Consider the following 23,806-nt stretch of genomic DNA (forward strand, 5'->3'; position numbering starts at 1 on the left):
TCCCTTTCAATCACCTTTTGATACTAAATTAAGAAAACTCAAGCACACGGTTAGTCTTAAAGGGTCAAGTTGCAGCATTTCGCCCCCTAAATATGTGCACCATTCACACATGGACTTGTGAGGTCCGAGGATCCCTTGCACAACTTGAGCACCATAAATAAGCAATAAAATGCATAAAGGAACATGATCAAAGGCATAAAACACATGTATGCTCTAGATCAATCCAAGTTACACGAATCTAAGACATTTAGCTCACTACGCAGCCTGCAAAAGGTCTTCTCATCTAGAGGCTTGGTAAAGATATCGGCTAGCTAGTTCTCGGTGCTAACATAAAACACTTCGATATCTCCCTTTTGTTGGTGGTCTCTCAAAAAGTGATGCCGGATGTCTATGTGCTTTGTGCGGCTGTGTTCAACAGGATTGTCCACCATGCGGATTGCACTCTCATTGTCACATAGGAGTGGGACTTTGCTCAGATTATAGCCAAAGTCCCAGAGGGTTTGCCTCATCCAAAGTAGTTGTGTGCAACACTGTCCTGCGGCAACATATTCGGCATCAGCGGTGGATAGGGCAACAGAGGTTTCTTTTTTAGAACTCCACGACACCAGGGACCTTCCTAGGAATTGGCACGTCCCTGATGTACTCTTCCTATCGACCTTACATCCAGCATAGTCGGAGTCTGAGTATCCAATCAAGTCAAAGGTAGACCCCTTTGGATACCAGATCCCGAAGCAAGGCGTAGCAACTAAATATCTAAAAAATCGCTTAACGGCCACAAGGTGACACTCCCTTTGGTCGGATTGAAATCTAGCACACATGCATACGCTAAGCATAATATCCGGTCTACTAGCACATAAATAAAGTAAAGACCCTATCATAGACCAGTATGCCTTTTGATCGATGGACTTACCTCCTTTGTTGAGGTCGATATGTCCGTCAGTTCCCATTGGAGTCTTTGCGGGCTTGGCGTCCTTCATCCCAAACCGCTTGAGCAAGTCTTGCGTGTACTTCGTTTGAGAGATGAAGGTGTCGTCCTTGAGTTGCTTCACTTGGAACCCAAGGAAGTAGTTCAACTTGCTCATCATTGACATCTCGAATTTCTGAGCCATCACCCTGCTAAACTCTTCACAAGACTTTTGGTTAGTAGAACCAAATATTATGTCATCGACATACATTTGGCATACAAATAAGTCACCATCACAAGTCTTAGTGAAAAGAGTTGGATCGGCTTTCCCAACCTCAAAGGCATTAGCAATTAGAAAATCTCTAAGGCATTCATACCATGCTCTTGGGGCTTGCTTAAGTCCATAGAGCGCCTTAGAGAGCTTACACACATGGTCGGGGTACCGTTCATCCTCAAAGCCAGGGGGTTGCTCCACGTACACCTCCTCCTTGATTGGCCCATTGAGGAAAGCGCTCTTCACGTCCATTTGGAACAACCTGAAAGAATGGTGAGCGGCATAGGCTAACAAAATACAAATCGACTCTAGCCTCGCCACAGGAGCAAAAGTCTCCTCAAAGTCCAAACCTGCGACTTAGGCATAACCTTTTGCCATAAGTCGAGCCTTGTTCCTTGTCACCACCCCGTGCTCGTCCTGTTTGTTGCGGAACACCCACTTGGTTCCCACAACGTTTTGCTTGGGACGTGGCACCAGTGTCCAAACTTCATTTCGCTTGAAGTTGTTGAGCTCTTCCTGCATGGCCAACACCCAGTCCGGATCTAGCAAGGCCTCTTCTACCCTGAAAGGCTCAATAGAAGAGACAAAAGAGTAATGCTCACAAAAATTAGCTAATCTAGAGCGAGTGGTTACTCTCTTGCTAATATCGCCTAATATCTGGTCGACGGGATGATTCCTTTGAATCGTCGCTCGAACTTGAGTTAGAGGAGCCTGTGGTACTTCTTCCTCCTCATCTTGGACATCCTGTGCTCCCCCTTGATCACACGCCTCTTCTTGAGGAACATGTTCATCATCCTGAGTTGGGGGGTGCACCATTGTTGAGGAAGAAGGTTGATCTTGCTCCTGGTGTTCCTGTGGTCGCACATCTCCAATAGCCATGGTGCGTATTGCGTCCGTTGGAACATCATCCTCATCTACATCATCAAGATCAACTTGCTCTCTCGGAGAGCCATTAGTTTCATCAAATACAACGTCGCTAGAGACTTCAACCAAACCCGATGATTTGTTGAAGACTCTATATGCCTTTGTATTTAAGTCATAACCTAACAAAAACCCTTCTACAGCTTTGGGAGCAAATTTTGAATTCCTACCTTTCTTCACTAGAATGTAGCATTTACTCCCAAAAACTCAAAAATATGAAACGTTGGGTTTGTTACCGGTTAGTAGTTTGTACGACGTCTTCTTGAGGAGGCGATGAAGGTAAACCCGGTTTATGGCATGGCAAGCTGTGTTCACAGCTTCCGACCAAAACCGCTCGGGCGTCTTGAATTCTCCAAGCATCGTCCTCGCCATGTCTATGAGCGTCCTGTTCTTCCTCTCTACCACACAGTTTTGCTGTGGTGTGTAGGGAGCGGAGAGCTCGTGCCTGATTCCTTCCTCCTCAAGGTACTCCTCCACTTGAAGATTCTTGAACTCGAACCTGTTGTCGCTCCTTATCTTTTTCACCTTGAGCTCAAATTCATTTTGAGCTCTCCTTAAGAAGCGATTGAGGGTCCCTTGGGTTTCTGATTTGTCTTCCACCAATGCTGAGGTAGGCGATGGGTCCGAAGAGGTCCATGTGAAGTAGCTCCAAAGGTCTTGATGTGGTCATCACATTCTTGCTATGATGAGAGCTTCCCACCTGTTTACCTGCTTGACAAGCTGCACAAGGTCTATCTTTTTCGAAAGTTACATTTGTTAGACCTAACACATGTTCTCCCTTTAGAAGTTTGTAAAGGTTCTTCATCTCCACATGTGCTAGACGACGATGCCACAGCCAGCCCATGCTAGTCTAGCGATTAAGCATGCATCTAGATCGGCCTCCTCCTTCGAAAAATCAACCAAATAGAGTTTGTCGTCTAGTACACCCTTAAAAGCTAATGAACCATCACTCCTTCTAAAGACAGACACATCTACATTTGTAAATAAGCAATTGTAACCCATATTACATAATTGACTAACGGACAACAAGTTATACCTGAGTGATTCAACTAAAAACACATTAGATATGGAATGCTCGGATGAAATAGCTATCTTTCCTAGTCCTTTAACCTTGCCTTGATTCCTGTCACCGAATATGATTGAATCTTGGGAATCTTTGTTCTTGACGTAGGAGGTGAACATCTTCTTCTCCCCCGTCATGTGGTTTGTGCATCCGCTGTCGATAATCCAGCTTGAGCCCCCGGATGCATAAACCTGCAAGGCAAATTAGGCTTGGGTTTTAGGTACCCAACTCTTGTTGGGTCCTACAAGGTTAGTAACAATAGTCTTAGGGACCCAAATGCAAGTTTTATCTCCCTTGCATTTTGCCCCCAATTTCCTAGCAACCACTTTCTTATTTTTACACGAAAGTACAAAGTTAGTGTTGCGGGCATGAAAAACAGTAGCAGATTTATTTTGCATTTTCTTAGGTACATGATGAACAACATTGTTTCTAGTCATATTTCTACTATGCACAAAGGAAGAATTTGAACCAATCATGGCATGTGAATCATAAGCATTATAACTCCTATTATGATGAGCATTCCTAGAAAATTTTCTATCATAAATAAATGCATGATTCTTTTGACTACTACTAACCATAGGAGCCTTCCCTTTTTCCTTGTTGAAAATGGGAGCCCTTTGGGTTGTTAAGTTCTTGGCTTCCCTCTTAAAGCCAAGCCCATCCTTAATTGAGGGGTGTCTACCAACAGTGTAGGCATCCCTAGCAAATTTTAGTTTATCAAAATCACTTTTGCAAGTCTTAAGTTGAGCATTAAGACTTGCTACTTCATCATTTAATGTTCATCACAAGCGTTAACATTAAAATCCTTGCATCTATTGCAAATTACAACATGATCTACACAAGGACTAGATTTATTAACTATCTCTAGCTTAGCATTTAAATCATCATTCGAAATCTTCAAGCTGGAAATAGATTCATTGCAAATAGATAATTCAGAAGATAGTAATTCATTCCTTTTAATCTCTAAGGCAAGAGACTTTTGAACATTAACAAATTTGTCATGTTCCTCATACAAGATGTCCTCTTGCCTCTCTAGCAGTCTATCTTTTTCATTCAATGCATCAATCAGCTCATTAATCTTTTCTACCTTAGCTCTATCTAATCCTTTGAACAAGCTAGTGTAGTCTACTTCATCATCACTAGAGTCCTCACCACTAGAAGTAGAGTACTTGGGAGTTTCTCGAGCGTTTACCTTCTTCTCCTTTGCCATTAGGCAAGTGTGGCGCTCGTTAGGGAAGAGCGACGATTTGTTGAAGGCCATGGCGGCGAGTCCTTCGTCGTCGGAGTCGGACGAAGAACAATCCGAGTCCCACTCTTTGCCAAGGTGTGCCTCGCCCTTAGCCTTCTTGTAAACCTTCTTGTTCTCTCTCTTCCCATGTCTTTCGTCTCCCTGGTCATTTTCATTATCTGGACATTGAGCAATAAAATGACCTGTCTTACCACACTTGAAGCAGGAGTGCTTTCCCTTCGTCTTGCTCTTGTTGGGATGCTCCTTGCGACCCTTTAGCGCCGTCTTGAAACGCTTGATGATGAGGGCCATTTCTTCCTTGTTAAGCCTGGCCGCCTCAACTCGCGCCACCTTGCTAGGTAGCGCCTCCCTTAGCTCGTTGAAGATGGACTCCTTCTCCTTATCGTTGACCACCATCCCCTTTCCCTTAGGATCCATCTCTTCGGGCGATTAGTCCCTTTTGTGAAGAGAACGACTCTGATACCAATTGAGAGCACCTAGAGGGGGGGTGAATAGGTGATCCTGTAAAAACTTAAAACTTATAGCCACAAAACTTGGTTAAGTGTTAGAGAGATAATACCAAGTGACTATAAAGCGATCTCTTGTGAATCACAACAATTACACAAAAAGCAATCACAAGAGACACGCGAGTTATCACGTGGTTCGGCCAAGTACAACACTTGCCTACTCCACGTTGTGGCGTCCCAATGGACGAGGGTTGCACTCAACCCCTTTCAAGTGATCCAAAGATCAACTTGAATACCACAGTGTTTTTCTTTCTTTCACTATATCCCGTTTGCGAGGAATCTCCACAACTTGGAGCCTCTCGCCCTTACAATTTGATGATCACAAAGAAGCACGGATGTAAGGGAGGGAAAAGCAACACACACAAGACTCAAAGCAAGAGACAAACACGCACACTAGTCACAACTTGAGCTCTAAGTTCACACACGGAGTTCTCAACTCAAGATGAGCTCAAATTGCTATCACAACGAATCAAATGCGCTAGAATGAAGTCTTGATGCTTAGAGATGATCAGAGAATGCTTGGTGTATTCCTCCATGCGCCTAGGGGTCCCTTTTATAGCCCCAAGGTAGCTAGGAGCCGTTGGAGGCATTCCAGGAAGGCAATTCTTACCTTCTGTCGGGTGGCGCACCGGACAGTCCGGTGCACCACCGGACATCCATTGTTCACTGTCCGGTGCAGATTGCTTTCCTAAATTGGTGCAGCCGACCGTTAAAGATTTGGAGCCGTTGGTGCACCGGACAGTCCGGTGCCCCCATCAGACCGTTAGCTTGGCCACGCGTCACGCGCGGATTGCGCGGCCGACCGTTGGCGCGGCCGACCGTGTGCTCACCGGACAGTCCGGTGCACCACCGGACAGTCCGGTGAATTTTAGCCGTACGCCGCCAACGAATTCCCGAGAGCGGCCAGTTGACTAGACGCCAGCCTGGCACACCGGACACTGTCCGGTGCACTACCGAACAGTCCGGTGCACCACCGAACAGTCCGGTGCACCCAGACTGCGCAGAGTCTTGGCTGCTTCAGCCAAGTCTTTTTCCTTTTGTATTTTCTCTGATTCTAGCACTTAGACAAATATGTTAGTGCACAAAAACCAATGTACTAAGTCTAGAATCATACCTTTGTGTTGATTTGCACTTCATCCACCATTTGGCACTTATTAATACTTTAAGGCACTTGTGTTGGACACTTAATCACCATAATACTTTAGAAATGGCCCAAGGGCACATTTCCCTTTCAGTACTACAGACTGTCTGAGTTTTTAGCTCTAACAGTATTGATTACAAGTCCTGGACCATCCGGACTTGGAGGGTGAACAGTCTGCCCATGTAAAGTTACTTGGTTAGTGCTCGGGTGCTTTAAGTTGCCAGGTCTCAGACCGTCCATCCGAGGTAAAAAGAATTGCAGAAGCTTTACACTATTCGTTGCTAATAAAATTTTGACCAACTTTATTAAAAGCAAATGCTTAGACTCAGCCATATTCCTTGGTAAGCTTTACACTACAATTGTTCCTACACACTTGTTGAGCCCCCACCATAAGTGAGCTCATTCGATGTGGGATTTTGTTGAGTTCGGAGAGGTATAGGCCGTCGTCTCTCAGTCAATCGTGCATGTAGAGAAGCTATCATCGTTTATTTTATTTATTTAGTTACTTTATATAAATATATTTCGTTAAATTATGGTTGTGATTTACGTTATATTTTATGAACCAAACAGTAACCACTACAGTAAAAAGATAAAATTTCCGATGGCCAAAGCCGTTGGAAATAAACCCTAAACCGTCGAACATAAGCCGATGGTCACTGGCTTATATTCGACGACAGCCGTCCCTCGGTCGTAATGGGTCAGAAATAACACTATTTCTGACAGCGGCCGTCAAAAATAAGCTATGTCCGATGGCCGTAAAGGGCCGTCAGTATTTACCACATTTAACAGTCGTAACGGTTACTCATGGATCCCGCAGGCGTTATGTCCGACGGCCCGAGTCAAGCCGTGGGACATAAGACATTCTTATGTCCGACGACCACCGGTGGCCCTCAGACTTAATTCATTCTTATGTCTGACAGCTTGAATAAAGCCGTCAGACATAAGACTTTTCAGCAGGGGCAAAAAACTCCTAGTTTTGTCCATTTCTGACATTTATAAAAATACACATATTTCATATATACAAAGATTTTATATACAATCACACATTCACGTTCACAATTACATTCACAAACATCAATTCATATTCTCAAACATCAACTCACATTCACAAACACATTGCATCAATTCATATTCTCAAACATCAACATATAGTTCCAACATATGTCACATATAGTATCTTTATAGTTCGACATTCACATAATATCGTCATAGTTCGACATTCACATAGTTTTTGACATGAACATTGATATAGTTCCAAATCAAACACGGTTCAATTACTGTCACACATATCTGTCACCTGGTTGGTCGGAGTTGTAGCCACTTCCTCCAGCTAGACTCTGGGTGTTGAAAATGTTGTTCACCCAAGAAGTCGAGGCGTCGTCTTGACCAGACACATCTCTAGGTGCGACAACTGAAGCGGGAGGTGTATCAAAACCCTGTAACTCACGCACATGAAATAGTAACCACTAAGTTATTCATTTTAACACATAAGGGCACATATGAACATAGCACACACGCATATATGTACATACCACATGGAATTGTGGCGGAGGTGGAGGCGACATCATTGGCAGCGGCAGTGCAAGGTTCGGAGGCGGCATCCTATACGTTGGCATTGGGACGCTCGCTTGTTGTGTCAGTTGCTACAAATTAGATCCAAGCAATTGTTGAAAAAATAAGGTACACATCATATGTTTTTAGTTGTTACGAATAAAATGTTACTTCAACTTACCAAGAATAGAGCTTGATTCTAGGCCAGTAGGTTCAAATAGTACCCGTCCTTCTTCCGGTACTCAGCGTGCTGCCTCTGATACTCCATCTGTTGCCTCAAAAATGATTGATGATAATCTATCTGCTGATACAACACTGCAATCTCTATGTCCTGGGCGGGTGATCGAGAACGAGACACCTGTGAAGACGATGATATGGATTGTCGTCCACGGCGTCTCAGCTCCCTAGAATCAATCGTAGAATCAAAATACGTAACCTACAAGAGTGAACCATGGACTTAGTATAGTAAACCATGGACTTAGTAGAGTAAACCATGGGCTCATTTCAATCGCAAGCATATGAGCATAACTTTGAAATCTAAATGAAATACTCTCACCGTCCATGGACTTGTCCTGCTGCGCTAGCATATGCTGCCTGAGGGTCGATTGGCTGGCTCAGGCAAACACATACTAAAGTACCAAAAACTCACTAGACGGTCGGTGGTTGTCTGAGTGCATAAAACATGAGGATTTTGAGGATCAGAACCCCTATGCCCTTACATATACACCTCCACATCTGAGGGCGGGGCAGGCGCCAGCGGCGCAGACGAGGCTGGCTCCGGTCCGGCGTGGCGGCAGTGCCGCAATTGAGACGGCGGCGGCTGGCATGAAGTGACGCTTGTGTGAAATGAAACGGCGCGATCAGACACCGGCGGGCTTAAGATCCCTTATGTCCTGACAGCCGTTAGATATAAGGTTATTTCCAACCACTTATCTAACAGACGTTGAACATAAATATAGCATCGATCGATTTTTCTGACAACCGTCGGATGTATGACCTTATGTTCGACGGCCGTGGGAAGCCGATAGGGTAGCCGAGATTTATCATTTTGCTGTTGTGAACGTAAGTTATTCGGTTTGTCGCATCACAACACGTCCAAGCAGCGAAGGACGATGGGTGAACAGTCCTGACCACGAACGAATCTACAGGCAAAAAAAAACAATCAGAGAAGAATCAGCAGTGGCATCGCGAAAGCTCACCGCGCTCTGCCTCTGCATCGAATGAGGTGGGGCTACAGACTGGCTGACAGCCGCGCGCAGCGTCAACAACGAGTCGCCCGGCGCCGGCGGCGAGCGGCTCACGTGAACGCCCGCCGCATCCGGCAGCCCGCAGCGGCAACGCCCTCGGCCCCTCGCCTTGACCCCTTGTGAACATTCGAACCAGAGCCACAGCCACCGGCCGGCTGGCTGAGACGTCCAGACTCCAGACCAGACCAGACCAGAATGGCACCATGCACCATACATACTGACACGCGGGTCCGAAATCCGTGGGCCCACGCGTCAGTGCCATCACCTGCACGCCGTGTCGTTCCGCGTTGGCCTTCGACGATTCAAGCATAAGCTATTTTTAAAAATATGTATCGAATAAAACAAGTTAAAAAACAGTACCGAACACGTCCTTCATAAAACGTGCACCGGCTGTGCTCGGCGGGCGCAGCGCAGAGCAGAGCAGATGGATCCGCAGCTAGCGTTGCGACTGGCAGGCAGCCAGCTCAGACTGACTTCAGCGGTCCCCCTAAATTTCTCCCCCTATATCCCACTCACGTGCCACGTCAGCGTTCTCTCTCCCCCTATACCTCCACGGTCTACAGCGGTTCCCCCTATATCAAACCTCTATACCCCACTACATCAATATTATATACTTTCATCATCAACTAACTCAACTACCATCCAATATTAGTTTTATTTTTATTTGTTCTATGCACAGTACACGGCCATAACTTGGTCCACAATTAATTAGCAAACTTCGTAATTAGTATTAAAACTTCACAATTAATCCCCATGTCAGGTATGTATGACCAATCTATTTAATACTAAAATAAGACATGACAGTTAAATCCTGGTTCCATAGTGCTATCGGTCAGGATAGCTATTAAGTATGTTTGCAATTGCAACTACAAACTCCTCTTAATAGAGATCGATACAACAAGTAGCTATAAATTATGCTATTTAACACACGAAGGTTGAACCCATGGAGCTGTCCACATCCTAAATTCTAACATAGAACAGTCCACGCCAGAACATATAAGGGTCCAATACCAATAATGTGGCCAAATGGCACAAGATTCACTGGACAGTTTCCTTCCCTGACACATATGGATGGGCATTTGGTCTTTCAACACATGCACATATGTCAAACATAATAGAACTGTCTCCTGCGATAAATAGTATCGAAATTACCAAAATTAAACCACCGTATAAACACAGCATTCAATGTCCTGCTAGAGCTAGACACTTCTTAATGCAACCATGTTTACTTGACTGGAGTTCATTAACCATGCCGGTGATGATTCTTTTGTGTTCTAAAGCTGGCAGCAGTTATCTTAAGTGCTAACAAGCCAAAAACAGGTATCTGGTTCTGTCCACAAAACAGATCACACCTAGCAAAACTGAATCTAACAGTGTATATGCCTCCAATTGATCTTTACTGAACCCATCACCGCAAAAATGCTAACCAGTGAGCTCAAATGATTAGTGAATTTCTTTTCCAGCAACTTTGCTAACTTCCTAACATGCAGAAATTGAACTGACTGCAGTCTCTGTGAATCAGCAGCTGCTATTAGAATGAAATTGTAAGACTATAGGGGGAAAAACAAACCATAACATACACAAATAAGAAACATCACTTGTTCCAGTTTATGATATATAATTTTGTAGCCATAGCTGCGGTTATAAAAAACGACTTAAGATCATGAGGTTTTTTTATAATAACAATAACTTTACTGAAGTCATGAGACACATTTCAGTTACCTATAACTAGGAATGGTGGAAACTGGAAACATAATCAAAATGGTGACAGCATGCAACTGGTAACAATTCAATGAAACTCTATAGTTCCTGGTAACCAAATTAAACATACCCAAGTTACAACAGTTTAATCTTTAATCATCTGTTTCCCCCAGATCGAGCAGAAATCATTTATTTCTGCGCCTACTGCATCCAAACAAGCCCCAAACTCATAACGTTGCTAACACAAACTAACCCCAATCCCCTCAAATTACAAGCATCACGGCAGGCCAGAGCCTTTGCTGTACCTGAGCCTCGATGACCTTGCCGTACTGACCGAAGGTGCGCTCGAGCGTGCGCTCCGTGGTGTTCCACGACAGCCCGCCGACGAAGATCCGCCCCACCTTTTCCTCCGTCATCTTGAACCAAATCAACCAGAACTACCTGCACGGCAAAGCGGCGGGAAGATCCCATCAGGGAAACCGAAATTCCGCAGCGATCCGCGCAACGCAACAGCGCGAATCGCGTCCCGACAAGACCGGACGGGAAGGGATGGCGGCTAAGGTTCGCAGCCAACCAAAACGGAGAAGCTAGGGGCTCACCTCGAGGAGCTTGGCGAGTTCGTCCGCAGGAGCCGGCACCACCGCCTGCAGCTTCTCCCCCAGCTCCTTCAGCTGCTCCGCGGCCGCCATACCCGGCCGCCGCGCCGGATCGACCGCCTGCTTTGCTCATCGCGGGTGGACCTTGAAGCTCCAATGAAGCGGATCGACGGCTACCTTCTCCGGCGGCGGATACGTCGCCCTTGCTTCGCCTCCTTTGCCCTCCGCGGAGTTTTCCGACCGCGCGATTGTGTGGCCCAACGAACCGACCGCGGGGGAGAAATCCGGCGTAGCGTGCCCATCCATTTAGCGGGAGAGAGAAGGAATCGGGAGGGGAGAGGAGGAGGAGGAAGCCGGTGAAGGATTTAGGGGCGCACTGTAGCCCCTAAATCGGCTACAGTGGTAGGGGAGGGGGAGCCAAGGGCACACCGTTGAACACAGTCTCAGCCAGCGAGCGCCGGCCAGCTCAGCCAGAGCATAATTACCTCTTTACCCCTTTTGCCCCTCTTCATACTGGACCTCTTTGCGTACTACAAAGCTAGACCACGGTTCTTTGCCAACAATCATCAAGGAATCCCACGTCGCTTTCCGTGATCATACAACCAAAGCACGCTCTCTTTTCTGTTGCGTCATCTGTTCATCCATGGCTGGTACCTGGTACTACCAAAACAAGCGGCCGTGGCTCCAAATCCTTGCAGCTTACACGGGGAACTGACTAAGAGCATCTCCAACAACGTGACCTATAAAAATGCCTTATAATTTAAAAATAAGTAAATTTTATAGAATTTAGGGCACTAACAAAACACTCTGCTCCAACAGTAAAGCCCCAAATCTAGATTATAGGGCAGCCCACTACGGTGTAGTATATTTGAGGCACTTGAGAGGGTGCCCTATAGTTTTTTGACAAAATTTATTGAATTGAGGCACTGTTGGAATGGTTTTTCCTGTGTAGAGCCCTATATTTCAATTTGAGGCACTAGTTTAAGGTATTGTTGGAGATGCTCTAATACTACTATGACTAGTACATACTCTCTCCGTTTTTTTAGTTGTCGCTGGATAGTTCAATTTTGCACTATCCAGTGACAACTAAAATGAAACGGAGAGAGAGTATACGTTATCAGCACTTTGTCCGTGTCATCTATCTTTTTTTTTTGTTTTTACGATTGGGATGCGCTATGCTAGGCTTTGTGCACGGTAAGTGGATGATATGAGTTCATGCTCTGCTAAACTTGACGCGTCTCGTGATGGTGCAAAATAATAATAATAATAATAACTTCGTGTTTGTGAGTTGTGACCAAGGTAAAGAGTAACAAAGTCATGTACCTAGGGCGTAGCTAGGATTTTTGTACGGAGAGGGTCATAAACAGTACTTATAAAAGATTATATGTAGCATATGAGTGTTTGATTTCAGTTTCGATTTAACTTAATAGACTACATGCATTTTTTTTATCAAACGAACAAACAAAGAAATAACCAATATTTATTGAATATTTATATACTTAGTCTCTGTTTGTTTCGGATTATAATCTCTCTAGATTATATAATCCAGCGCAAATAATCTAATAGGTAAACAAACACATAGATTATAAGTTCAGATTATATAATCTAAAGCCTAGATTATGATAATCTTATAATCTCCTCAAGAGTAGCTTATTTGAGATTATTTTGGCAAAAGACCCACTACCCATGGTTATGTAAATAGAAATTACAATATATGTCATTCTTCTTTCCTCACATCAAATAAACAAACAAGGGTATTGCTGTCTTTATGAATAATCTACATTTGTATAATCTAGACTACCAAACAACTATATGTAGATTATAATATGTCTAGATTATAATCTAGATTATATAATTTAGATTATAATCCAGATTATATAATCTATAAACTGAAACAAACAGCTCCTTAACTACTTTATTATTAGTAGTAATTAGCATATATTTATGCGTTTGATAAACATAGACTTCGAAAAAGAATAATCGTCACATACTCACATGTAAGAAAGCCAGAGCATCATAGTGCTATTCGAATTCTGCTTGTCATATTCAACATGTATAATGTATATAATCCAACTTGCTCACCATCTTGTCTTGTATCTAATGACAACTTAATGCATGCCACCAGAACCCAGTATCCCTTGCTGAATGGAACTCACCGAGTCTCAGTGAGTCACCGTAGCACGCTGCACGCATGGTCCATCGCAGATGGGGAGAAAAAAACGACAACACTGAAATACCCGTCAAGCCCTCAACGCACAAGCCCTCTCAATATTTATTCATCAGCAACGCCCACTATTCCATCTATTTTTCCTTTCCCCCCACGGCCCACACTTGCATCGCCGAGAGCCGAGGACGCACCTCCCTCTCGTCTCGTCGCCTCGCCTCCTCCCTTCCCTTCAGCACGTCCCACGCGCTCCTCCCTACGCCGCCGCCAAGGGTTGCTCCCGCACCACATCCGAGCGCGTCGCAGCCACGTCGCCCACGGCCATGGTGATCTCGGCCGAGCCGCCCCCGCCGCCTCCCCCAGATCCCGTCGCCGACGCCGCGGCGGCGGCGGCCACGTCGAACGCCCGCCAGGCGGCGGCCGCGTTCTCCTCGTTCCCGTCGCTCAAGACGTGGGGGAGCCACCGGGCCCTGCGCTGCGCCCACGTCAACCGCGCCGGCGACGCCACCGCCACCGCCACCGCCAGGCGCTCCCCCGGGAAGCTCGCCGCCGTTGCCGGAGAGAAGGCGCTGGGGAACCTCCACGAGGTGGAAGCAGGGAGCAGCGACGCGGACCACGTGGCGGCCGCCCCCGCCTTGCCACCGTGGAAGCTGCGCACCCGACGACGGCGCCCCACGCCCACGGTGGCGGCGCCGTCCGCGAGCACGTCGCGAACGCCCGAGCGGAGGCCGTCGCGGGCCTGCGCGGAGGCCCTGGGCCGGGCGCGCTTCTCCGTGGCGCTCACGCGAGAGGAGATCGAGGAGGACGTCTTCGCCGTGACCGGCGCGCGGCCGCGCCGTCGCCCTAGGCGGCGGCCTCGCCCCGTGCAGAAGCAGCTCGATGTGAGTCCCCCCGCTCTCCCTCCGAAGCCCGACGACCTCCTCCGTCCCTTTGCCCTGTTCCAGGGACCCGTATGTGATTTCGTAAAACATTGCGTCCCCAGATCCTATTCCCCGGCTCGTGGCTGTCGGAGATCACCGCCGAGACCTACCGCGTGCCGGACGGCCGGTGAGAGACCGCGTCGCCGGCCCATCAAGGAGCACCGTGGAGCCGTCGTCGTCCCGCCCATGGACGAGGGCGCAGGAACCCGAAAGGCGAATTGGGCAATCACAATCCGGTGCTGCTGTTCATTCTCTCTTTAACTCGTCTTCTGCTGGTCATGTTGCCGTGAGCTAATCAGCTAGTAGTAGTTATCAGTAATTGTTACTATTAATTAATTGATTGAATAGGATGCTAGTAGCAGTCCCAGGAAGCAGCAAGTGACTTTATCAGCTTGTTTATCTTTAGCAAAAGTACGTAAGGAATAGTCGATCTGGTAAACTTTTGTTCGGTGCGTGCTGCGATTGCCCTCCACCTCCATGGTCGGTACCTTTCTCCACACACAACACAATCGCTGTTTCGTGCCCAGGAAGTTGCAACGTTGCATGCGCAATGGCGAAAACTGGCTCATACTTGCTATTATTATGTGTTCATCAGTGATGGTGATGCTCCTACTGTCCTAAAATGATTCGTAGGCTTCTGTACTTCAGCTGGGGATGATTCATACGAGAGTGGTGGTTTTTTTTGGTCACATACCGGGTGAGCTTTCTACCGGCAACGGCTAGAGTGGTATGGGTTTAGGGTTAGTCATGGTTTCATGGACTCAAGGCACGGCCCCTTTGAGCACGAGGAGTTCGCGGTCGTTCGGCTGACACGCGGGTCCGACCAGCGCTGGGAACCGAACAGTTTGGAGAAAGCCCGGGCCCGGGCCTTTGTTGCATGTTTTTAGCACCCGGGGAGGGCCCGCGCATCAGGGAGGCAGAGCTAGTTGACACATTTAGGCCTTCGATTATTCCTATTACGCCTGGATTGGATAAGATTAATAATTTTATAAAATATTTTGACTTGTTCAGAAATGAAACCCACTCATGACTCGTTCGGTACAATAGGTTTTAGTTCTAACCTCAACGATTCCAAGGCAAGCATCAGGGAGGCAGAGCTAGTTGACACATTTAAGTCCCATTTGGTTTAAGGTGACTAAAGTGGTATGACTAAATTTAAGTTCTTTAGTCATAAGGAGGTGACTAAAAAAGACTAAAGTATGATTTTTATCTCATTTGTCCTCTCCTTTTTCGTAGTGTAGTAGACATCCACTAATTAATATGGGTAATACAGTCATTATTTACACCAATTAATGTTTTTTAGTCAGGTTTAGTCACTGGAACCAAACGAGATACTTTAGTGACTAAACTTTAATCACTAAAATTTAGTCAGATGACTAAAGAAACCAAACGGACCTTAGGCCCTGTCCGATTATTCCTATTGCATGTGGGTTAGATGGGATTGGATTGAAAAAAATTATGAAAGATTTTGACTTGTTTAGAATTAAAACTCATTCAATTCCAGTCAATACACATGGATTGAGAACAAAACGAACAAACCCTTAGCAGGGCCGGCCCTGAGGGGGTGCGGTGGGTGCGGTCGCACCGGGCCCCCCAAAACAGAGGGCCCCCTATCCATCGGACGCTGACATTTTTTTTGTTAAACCTATCTATTCTAGATACAAATACGCAAAAAGCGATACGTTATCGAGTTATTGACTAGTCTCGTTTATATTGTTAAACTAATGTCTCAATTACTTATCGAATACTCCATCCGTTTCAAAACAGTATTTAGTTTAGCTCTTAATTTTTATGTTTATATTGATGATGATAAATCCACTAAAGTGATATAGAGAGAGTATTATAAACTATACATATGATGGTTGCTTTGGTAGAGAGAAGCTTTTTAAAATTAATTTTTTATGAACTATTTATGGTCAACAATAACTCAAGAGAGGTTAAATGGCTTGGCGATTCTATATATAGAAAAAAAAAGTTATTGGATAAGATTGATCTCGATGATATAAGCGATGACTTTGTATCACAAAATGTTAGAAGATATTTTTAATAATATCATATAACAAGTAAGTGTTTTTTGCTATATTTTATATCTGTTATCTTATAAACTTTAAAACAGTGCATAATAATTTTTATACGTTAAATATTTAGTAATATATGTATAATTATATATATTTGTGTGTGGATGGGGTCTCTATATCGAATTTCGCATTGGGCCCCTAAAAAGTCAGGAACGACCCTGACCCTTAGACGGTGGAAACGAGCCGAGCTCGATTCGGCTCGCTTTTCGGGCGAGTTTGAAAAATAGGCTGGCTCACTGCCGCCGCCCGCCGAGCCAATAAATCTGGCCATTAAACGTGAACTCACCCTCTAAATTGTAATATAAAATCTTTAAAATAATTTAAGTAACACATTAAAATAAATAGCTCTTAGAGCTTGTTCGGTTTTGGATTGAAGGAATCAAATCCCCTCCTATATAAATTTGTTTAGGGCTATTTTGGGAACCTCAAATCGCCTTCGAGATTGAAGGGAATTGATGTGAAAATGAACTAATTTCTCTCTAATCCCCTTCAATCTCGAAGGGGAATTGGGTTTCCAAACTAGCCGAGAATTCAATCCCCTCCGACCCTCCTCGATCTACCTCTAACTAAGCTAAAAAATAGATTTGATTCAAGCTCGTCTAAACGTCGAGCTGCACAAAACCGAGCCGAGACAAACCTAAGCCGGTTCGTCAAGCTCAAGTTTTTTTTCAAGGCCAACTCCTAATCCGATCCAGCCGTGGACACTGGACAGTCACCAAGCCTCCGCCTCCCCGGTTTGTACTGTACGCTTGCTCTCGTCCGTGCGGTGGCCTGGCCCTCTGGGCAGACCATGGGCCCGGTCCACGCGCCCACCATGCGGTTGCGGTGGCTGACTGGCTGTTATGTCGTGGCAGCGTGCGAAGTTTTCGGGTTGGGTGGGCACGGTTTTGGACCAAACTGTTCGTGAACTGCTGGTGAGGACCCTTAGATGATGCCCCGTGATCGATCCTCCGCCGCCGTCCGATTGGCGGTCCACGCACGGCTCCGGTCGCACCTACCTAGCTACCTGGTCTGAAAGCTCTGGAGCAGCTGCACGTAAATGTGGTCAGGGATGGATTTTGATCAGATTCACACGGATATGGATTTGGTGGATATCACTATTTATTGGTTTTTTATTTCGAATCCGAATATGAGTATAGATATTGTCCGATAATAATACAAAAATAAATATCTCGAATTCGAACATCTACATGATTCGAAGATAACATGTATATGTTTGCTTATCTATAGTTTTCTATTATAATAAAACTAGTACAAATAATTGGATTTAAAATATAGCTATACAGCATCGTGGACAAAGACAACTATAAAAAATAAAATTTTTATTAATGTTTCAACAATTAAATATCTAGAATACAAGAAAGTTATAGATAATATACAAATATTACTAAATTTAAGTAACTGAAATAAATTCCAGAAATATATAAGTAAAAACAAAATGGTAAGTGATATTAATCGTAATATTCAACTTAATTAAACCTAACATTTATATATAGTTTATATTATTAAAATTCTAATTTCCATAGATAACTTTTAAATAATGATACACACCATTTGATATATGAAATTATTTTAATTTTATATAGTTAATTAGTCGAAATTATATGATTTATAAAGTTTCAAAAATAATTTGTACTCCACACATACAGATGATATCGGATATTTTGCATTTTTATCGAAAACGGATATGAAATCGGATTGAGGTCGCCAAGCTTTTTTTGTCTTGTTTATTGGCTTTTCTACTCAAGGTCTTCAAAAATGAATACAGATACAGTGCTGTGCTGTGCTGTGCGTCGCAAGTAGAGATGTCAATGGGTAATTCCCCATCGGGTTATAGCATCACAGACCCATCCCCATCATGTTTGATACATCCTCATACCCATACCCATACCCATCATGGGTACAAAACTCATCCCATACCCATCCCCATTCTGGTTTCGGGTCCCCAATGGGTTCCCATCCCCAATTAAGTAATAACTAGGTACTAACATCTAGCACAAACTATCCAGATTTCATACATCACTACATCGGTAAGCACTCATCCATGAACCATTATATATTCATCCATCCATCAGAAAAGAAATCAGTACTTGGGACCAATATAAGAAATGGAGTCTGCCGGGTTTGATGGCCGACTCGGCCTCAACTCATTCATACAAACAGGACAGGTGTACACGTATGAAATACCCATGGGTAATCGGGTTCGGATTATTGCTTCCCAAACCCATACCCGTTTACCCAATGGGTGCAGATTTTGTCCCATATTCATACCCATGGGACAATTTTTGTCCAATACCCGTACCATAATAGGGGAATTCCCCATGGGTTATCGGGTATCGGGTCCCCATTGACATCTCTAGTCGCAAGCCTCCCTGCACTTGCGGCCCTGGCCCTGGCCCAGGCCAGAGAGTACGAACAGAAATCTCTACCGGGCAGTCTGTCTACCAGTTGTCTCTTTTCAGGCATGGCAACAGCGGTGAATACAACAGTCCACTGGACCCTCGCTGTGAATGTTAGCAGTACACTCGCAGGGTGCGCGGTAGGCTTGGACATCCATAGCTGACACTGACAGCTCTACTGTTTCACGTTGTATACAGACAGAAAAGTCCGATGCTATGCAAAAATCTTTGTTGTAAACTCTGCTGAAGGAAAGGAATGCCAAGATGGTTGAGTACGCACGGCAAAGTGCATCCATCCTTTTTTAACCCATATCTCTTGTTTTTTTAATTGGAGAGAGCTAGTGATCAAGCGGACATTCTTCGTTGTCGATGTTGTGCAACTGTTGTGCAGTTAGATGCCGCTGCTTTGATAGAAATTGGCACGCATCGCACTTCTAGACTAACTCAGCTACATCATTCTTCGCTGTCGGTCAGTTTTGTTAGATTTCTTACGGGCGCATAAATCCATCGTTTAAAGGAAAAACTGATAAACCATTATTTTTATTACAGATTTTTAGACCAGATTTGATGTTTTCTAGGTAAGGTGATGACCTTTTTTAGGGGGTAGCCCCTAATGACCCTAGAGAACCGTTACACAAAGATTGAAATCATTTGAAATTCGATTTGAATTGGAAAGTCCTTGTGGAGGGGATAGGCAAGTCAGTTCCGAAGGTGGACAGGCCAGTCCAAGGCTCCGTTTGTTTTCGCTTTTGAGCGGCTTCTGGCGGCCATAATCCGTCCGGGTCATCCAAACGCGTAGATTCCTTGCTGACTGCGAGGCGAAGCGCTTTAAGGAGAAGTGGATATGCAGCTATTGGAGAAAAGCGGTCACTCCCTCGCGTCTCCAGGAATCCCAACCGCTTCTCGGACGTCAGTCGCCCCGCACGCTATTTTTTGTGCCATGCGATGTATCTAGTGACTTGTTGAATTAGTGATGCATGATTCCTTTGTTAACAAAGCTAACGCTTCAACTTCGATTTGAGCATTACTTTGATTTTTTGTTGAATCGTGCATATCTGTATCAATTTATTTATTTTGGGTTTATGGTATTGTGGTTCGATCCGGTTATTGTGACTGATCTAGGTTATTAAAACTATTATTGTAATGAGGCGTTGATTATTGTGTCTTTGCCTGTTTCCTTTTTTTCACTTAGAATCTACCTTCATTTTCGCTTAGGAAGAAATCCAAGATAATTATTGCTTGTATGACATTGCATAACTTTATTCGAGACAATGCTCTACACGATCGAGACTTCGACCAACTTGTACCTACTACCCTTGCTCATGATGTACCCATAGATGAGAGTAGTAGTACCATATCTGATGAGTTAGACATGAGTGCATTTCGAGATGCAATTGCTAATGCATTAGTGTTGTAGTTTAATATGTCAATGTACTGATAGTTATGTTGTAATGAACTCTACTAATTTTAATGTAATGACCTTCTTATTGGTTCAGTGTTTATATCTGTTTCCTTTTTTGAATCAGAATCTACAATCTCAGAATCTGTGTATCCAAACACCCAGATTCTAACCACCAGCTTTTCTACATAGCAGGCGAACCAAACAACTAGATTCTAACCACCAGCTTCTCTGCACAGTCAGCTTTTCCCCTCAGTCAGCTTTTCAGAAAAGCTCTTCAGAAAAAAGCCGAACCAAACAGGCCCCAAATCGGGCAAGATGGTTCATTAGATGACGACTGGATTGACAAGAAAGTTTGGATCGACTTCCATCCAGCCCCTTGTGGTCGCGTTTACCTATGAGATTATACACGTTAAACTAGCTTAACTTTAGCTAAATTTGTAGTAAAGTGTATTATAAATTTTTGCAATGAGCAATAAATATTGGTAATATCCTATTTGATCATCATTAGGTTACTGTTACCTGTATTGTATCATAAAATGTTGGTAGTTTTTTTTTATATAAATTTGCTTACATTTTAAACATTTTTTTGTTAGATCACTGATTATGGTTAGATTAGGATTTCACATATTCCAACATGGTATCTAGCTAGCTAGGTCCCTCCTCTCTCTCCCACAGTCGTCTACGTTCCTAGCCACCGGCGACCTCCCTTCTCTAGCCGTCGGCGGCGAGCCAATACCTCTTTCCCCATGGCGCGCCGGTGGTCTCCTTCCTCGCTGCACAGCGATGCCGTGCACCTCCACGGTCGTGCCAAGCATCTCCTACACTACGTTGGGCGACTCTGCTCCCACGCCGGGCAGGGCATCTCCTGCGGCACCGACGACGCCCGCACTCTCCTTCCCCGGGTCCGCTCCGTTGCACGCCACTGGGCCCATATGTTAACAGGATATGTAAACGCAGTACTTTGAACACGAGCATGATCATATGAGCATTACTTCTCTTGATGGTGGTGATGATATGATTCCGATAACATGACATGCCAAGTTTATTGCAACGACATCAGCAACGAGCTGCAGACTTGGGGTAGATCAAACTGAAAGCCCTACGCATACAGGAGAGGGCATGGATAGTTGAAGACTTGATTAGCTCGACCAGAATACGAAACGAACGTGATCGTCCCTTACACTTCTTCTACCTTGGCCTGTTTGACTGGCTGCTTCTGCTTCCTGGTGCTCTCACTCTCACGCGAGAGATCCACCATCTCCTCCATCTTGGGAGTCAGGTACGCGCTAGCCTTGCTCGTCGCCTCCACGTCCATCCCCGAGGCGCGCTGCTGCGCGTGCGAGCTCATGCCAACCAGCATACACGCGCGCCCCGTCTTCTGGTACTCCGCCCGGTCGCCGACGCGGGCGCTGAGGTCGCGCAGCTCCTCCTTGATCGCCTCGCACGTGGGGTCCCCCGGCGCCGACAGTTCCACGGCCCTGAGCCGGGACTCGAGGATCCGCACGGCGCCGGCGTTCTGCCCGTCGTCGGCGGCTACCCGGGCGGCCGCGATGTCCTCGGTCGCCGCGAGGCGGACGCGCTCCCGCTCCACGTCCACGGACGGAGCGGGCAGCGTCGTCAGCTCCAGCGGCCTCTGCACCACGGCGGCGGGCGCGGCGACGTGGCGCGCCAGGCCCGTCGCGGTCTCTCGGTAGGTGCACCTCGCCTTGACGAGGCGGGTGACCTCCTCCGTCGACCGGACCCTCGGCACGTACACGAGCACCAGGAACCGCCTTTCCTCTCCTTCGTAGAGCTCGCCGACGTCGATGGTGGCAGCGATGCCGTCGGCGCCCAAGTGGCTGACGTAGGCGCCCGACTTGACCTCCTGGATCCGGACGCCCTGGTGCAGGCACGTGACGGCGACGCGCGCCTCCTGCACGGCCACCGAGAGGAGCCCGCCGACGCAGCGCGCGAACGAGCTCTGGATCGCCGCCTCATTGCCGACGAAGGAGAAGGTGCCGCCCGTGGCCTCCGCGATGGCGTGCATCGCCGCGGCGTCGTGGTCGGTACCGAACCCGAAAGTGTGGATCGGCGCGGGCCAGCCACCGCCGCCGGCACTCGTGAACGAGGGCGGCACAAGGACGGTCGGCCAGCAGCCGGAGTTGTCTTGACCGTCCGAGAGAAGAATCATCCCGGCCACGACGTTCTTCTCCCTGCGACCGGCTAGCACCTGGGCGCCCACACGGAGGCCGCTACCGATGTTGGTACTGTACCGGACACCAAGCGACAACACGGCCCTCTTCGCGCAGGCCTTTCCCAAGTCCGACATGCGATTGAGGCGGGTCAGGCGGATGGCGTCGTTCGAGAAGGTGACGACGGATAGGCGGTCGATTGGACTGAGCTGGTCGATGACGAAGCACATGGCCTGCTTCAGGAGCTCCAGCTTCTGGCCCTTCATGCTGGAGCTGACGTCGAGCACGGTGACGAGGTCGAGCGGAGCGCGCGCCACGTCGGACGGCGCCTTGGCGTGCACGAGCACCGCGAATCTGTCCCGGGACGCGCTCCTCGCGATGGCCGGGAACTCGCACTGCGTGCTCAGGGCCAGCCCGCCGTTGGCTGTGGGGGCCTGCGCCGGTACGGTCGAACGCTCCAGAGGCTCGTCGTCTTGGTACTTGCCAGCCGGCTGTGGCGCCGACATCGCTGACGACTGTTTGGTGGAACCGTGGAAGTGGAAACCGGAAAGATGGTTCAGTTCGGCTCGGCACGGCAGATGATATATAACTCGACTCCTCGGCGTCCTCGCTCAGCAGTCGTGCCGTTTCGACTTCCATGTGCTTTGATCCACTCCTGGTTCCGTGCCGTTTCGTCTTCCGGTGCTTTGATAAAAATTTAAGTATTCTTTTCATTAATTAAAAAACTATAGATCTCTACTATACTTAAGGCCAACGACTGCTATACAAACAGTCCTTCTTTACAAGCGTGCAAGCAAACCATCTGGTCCATTAGATTACGATTCAACCACAGATACAACCATAATTTGTTAGGAGTTTTTTTTATAAAGATTATTGAGCTGGTGGTGGAAGAGTTTAAATGTTAAATATGACCTACGGTTGGATCACGATCTAATGGAATAGATGTTTTGCTTGCACGCTTGCAAAGAAGGACTACTTGCATAGCAGTCGTTGTCATACTTAAGACAGTGGTTTCAACGGTCGTCATGCGTCATCTTTTTACAAAAAAGTCCCTACATTTCTTCTAAATCAACTCAGCGTAAAATATTAAAAAGCGGTGCAGGAGGTAAGATTTAAACCCACACCCTGATAGAAGAAGGGTGTGAGTGGGAGACACTAGGCGAAGCTGTCTAACCAGTAGAACATCATGTTCAAGTGTTTACAGTATTGAATATAAATTGTATCATGTTCAAGTGTTTACAGTATTGAATATAAATTGTACATCTGTATATATGATTTTTTTATAAAATAAAAAGAATAATCGTGTCGGGTCAGCACTACGGGCTGAGGCTACAGCCCAAGCACCGCACGACGCTCGTGCCAGGTTGGTCCATGCACTATTAAATGGGTATCTCTACTCTTTACTATACTTAAAACACCAGTTTTAACAGTCATCCCGCGTCATCTTTTTACAAAAAAGTCCATACATTTTTTCCAAACAACTCAGCGTAAAATGCTAAAAAGCGGTGCAGGAGGTAAG

General features: G+C 46.1%; 3 protein-coding genes across 5 annotated transcripts; 1 reads left to right on the forward strand and 2 right to left on the reverse strand.

Annotated features, from left to right (window-relative positions):
• Positions 1 to 10,060: 10,060 nt before the first annotated feature.
• LOC109941508 (uncharacterized) lies at positions 10,061 to 11,591 on the reverse strand. Of its 3 annotated transcripts, none has more exons than XM_020542552.1 (3): positions 11,157 to 11,591; positions 10,863 to 10,998; positions 10,061 to 10,367 (listed from the first exon to the last, which is right to left on the reverse strand). In XM_020542552.1, the coding sequence occupies exons 1-3, from the start codon at positions 11,244 to 11,246 to the stop codon at positions 10,336 to 10,338; spliced, it is 258 nt and encodes an 85-aa protein (XP_020398141.1). In that variant the 5' UTR covers positions 11,247 to 11,591; the 3' UTR covers positions 10,061 to 10,335. The 3 variants fall into 3 exon arrangements, with proteins under 3 accessions (XP_020398141.1, XP_020398140.1, XP_020398139.1); XM_020542551.1 differs by having other exon boundaries at positions 10,061 to 10,381; XM_020542550.1 differs by having other exon boundaries at positions 10,061 to 10,384.
• A 1,611-nt stretch (positions 11,592 to 13,202) lies between these two features.
• Positions 13,203 to 14,685, forward strand: LOC103634794 (DUF1639 family protein). The gene is made up of 2 exons (XM_008657385.4): positions 13,203 to 14,198; positions 14,300 to 14,685. Exons 1-2 carry the CDS (start codon positions 13,641 to 13,643, stop codon positions 14,366 to 14,368), a joined length of 627 nt encoding a protein of 208 aa, XP_008655607.1. The 5' UTR covers positions 13,203 to 13,640; the 3' UTR covers positions 14,369 to 14,685.
• Positions 14,686 to 21,132: 6,447 nt separating this feature from the next.
• LOC103636755 (E3 ubiquitin-protein ligase WAV3) lies at positions 21,133 to 22,814 on the reverse strand. Its single transcript, XM_008659085.2, has one exon. The coding sequence runs from the start codon at positions 22,791 to 22,793 to the stop codon at positions 21,294 to 21,296; it is 1,500 nt and encodes a 499-aa protein (XP_008657307.1). The 5' UTR covers positions 22,794 to 22,814; the 3' UTR covers positions 21,133 to 21,293.
• Positions 22,815 to 23,806: the final 992 nt, after the last annotated feature.

The sequence above is a fragment of the Zea mays genome, chromosome 8 (genome assembly GCF_902167145.1).
Source record: "Zea mays cultivar B73 chromosome 8, Zm-B73-REFERENCE-NAM-5.0, whole genome shotgun sequence".
Lineage (NCBI taxonomy): Eukaryota > Viridiplantae > Streptophyta > Magnoliopsida > Poales > Poaceae > Zea > Zea mays.

Excerpts from the sequence above, each read along its gene's own strand:
- LOC103634794 (XM_008657385.4), top strand. The coding sequence starts at position 13,641 with ATGGTGATCTCGGCCGAGCCGCCCCCGCCGCCTCCCCCAGATCCCGTC. Across the intron at positions 14,199-14,299 it reads CCGTGCAGAAGCAGCTCGAT|ATCCTATTCCCCGGCTCGTG; the intron begins GTGAGTCCCCCC and ends TTGCGTCCCCAG.
- LOC103636755 (XM_008659085.2), bottom strand. The coding sequence starts at position 22,793 with ATGTCGGCGCCACAGCCGGCTGGCAAGTACCAAGACGACGAGCCTCTG.
- LOC109941508 (XM_020542550.1), bottom strand. The coding sequence starts at position 11,246 with ATGGCGGCCGCGGAGCAGCTGAAGGAGCTGGGGGAGAAGCTGCAGGCG. Across the intron at positions 10,999-11,156 it reads AACTCGCCAAGCTCCTCGAG|GTAGTTCTGGTTGATTTGGT; the intron begins GTGAGCCCCTAG and ends TTTGCCGTGCAG. Across the intron at positions 10,385-10,862 it reads GCAAGGTCATCGAGGCTCAG|CAGCTGCTGATTCACAGAGA; the intron begins GTACAGCAAAGG and ends TCATTCTAATAG.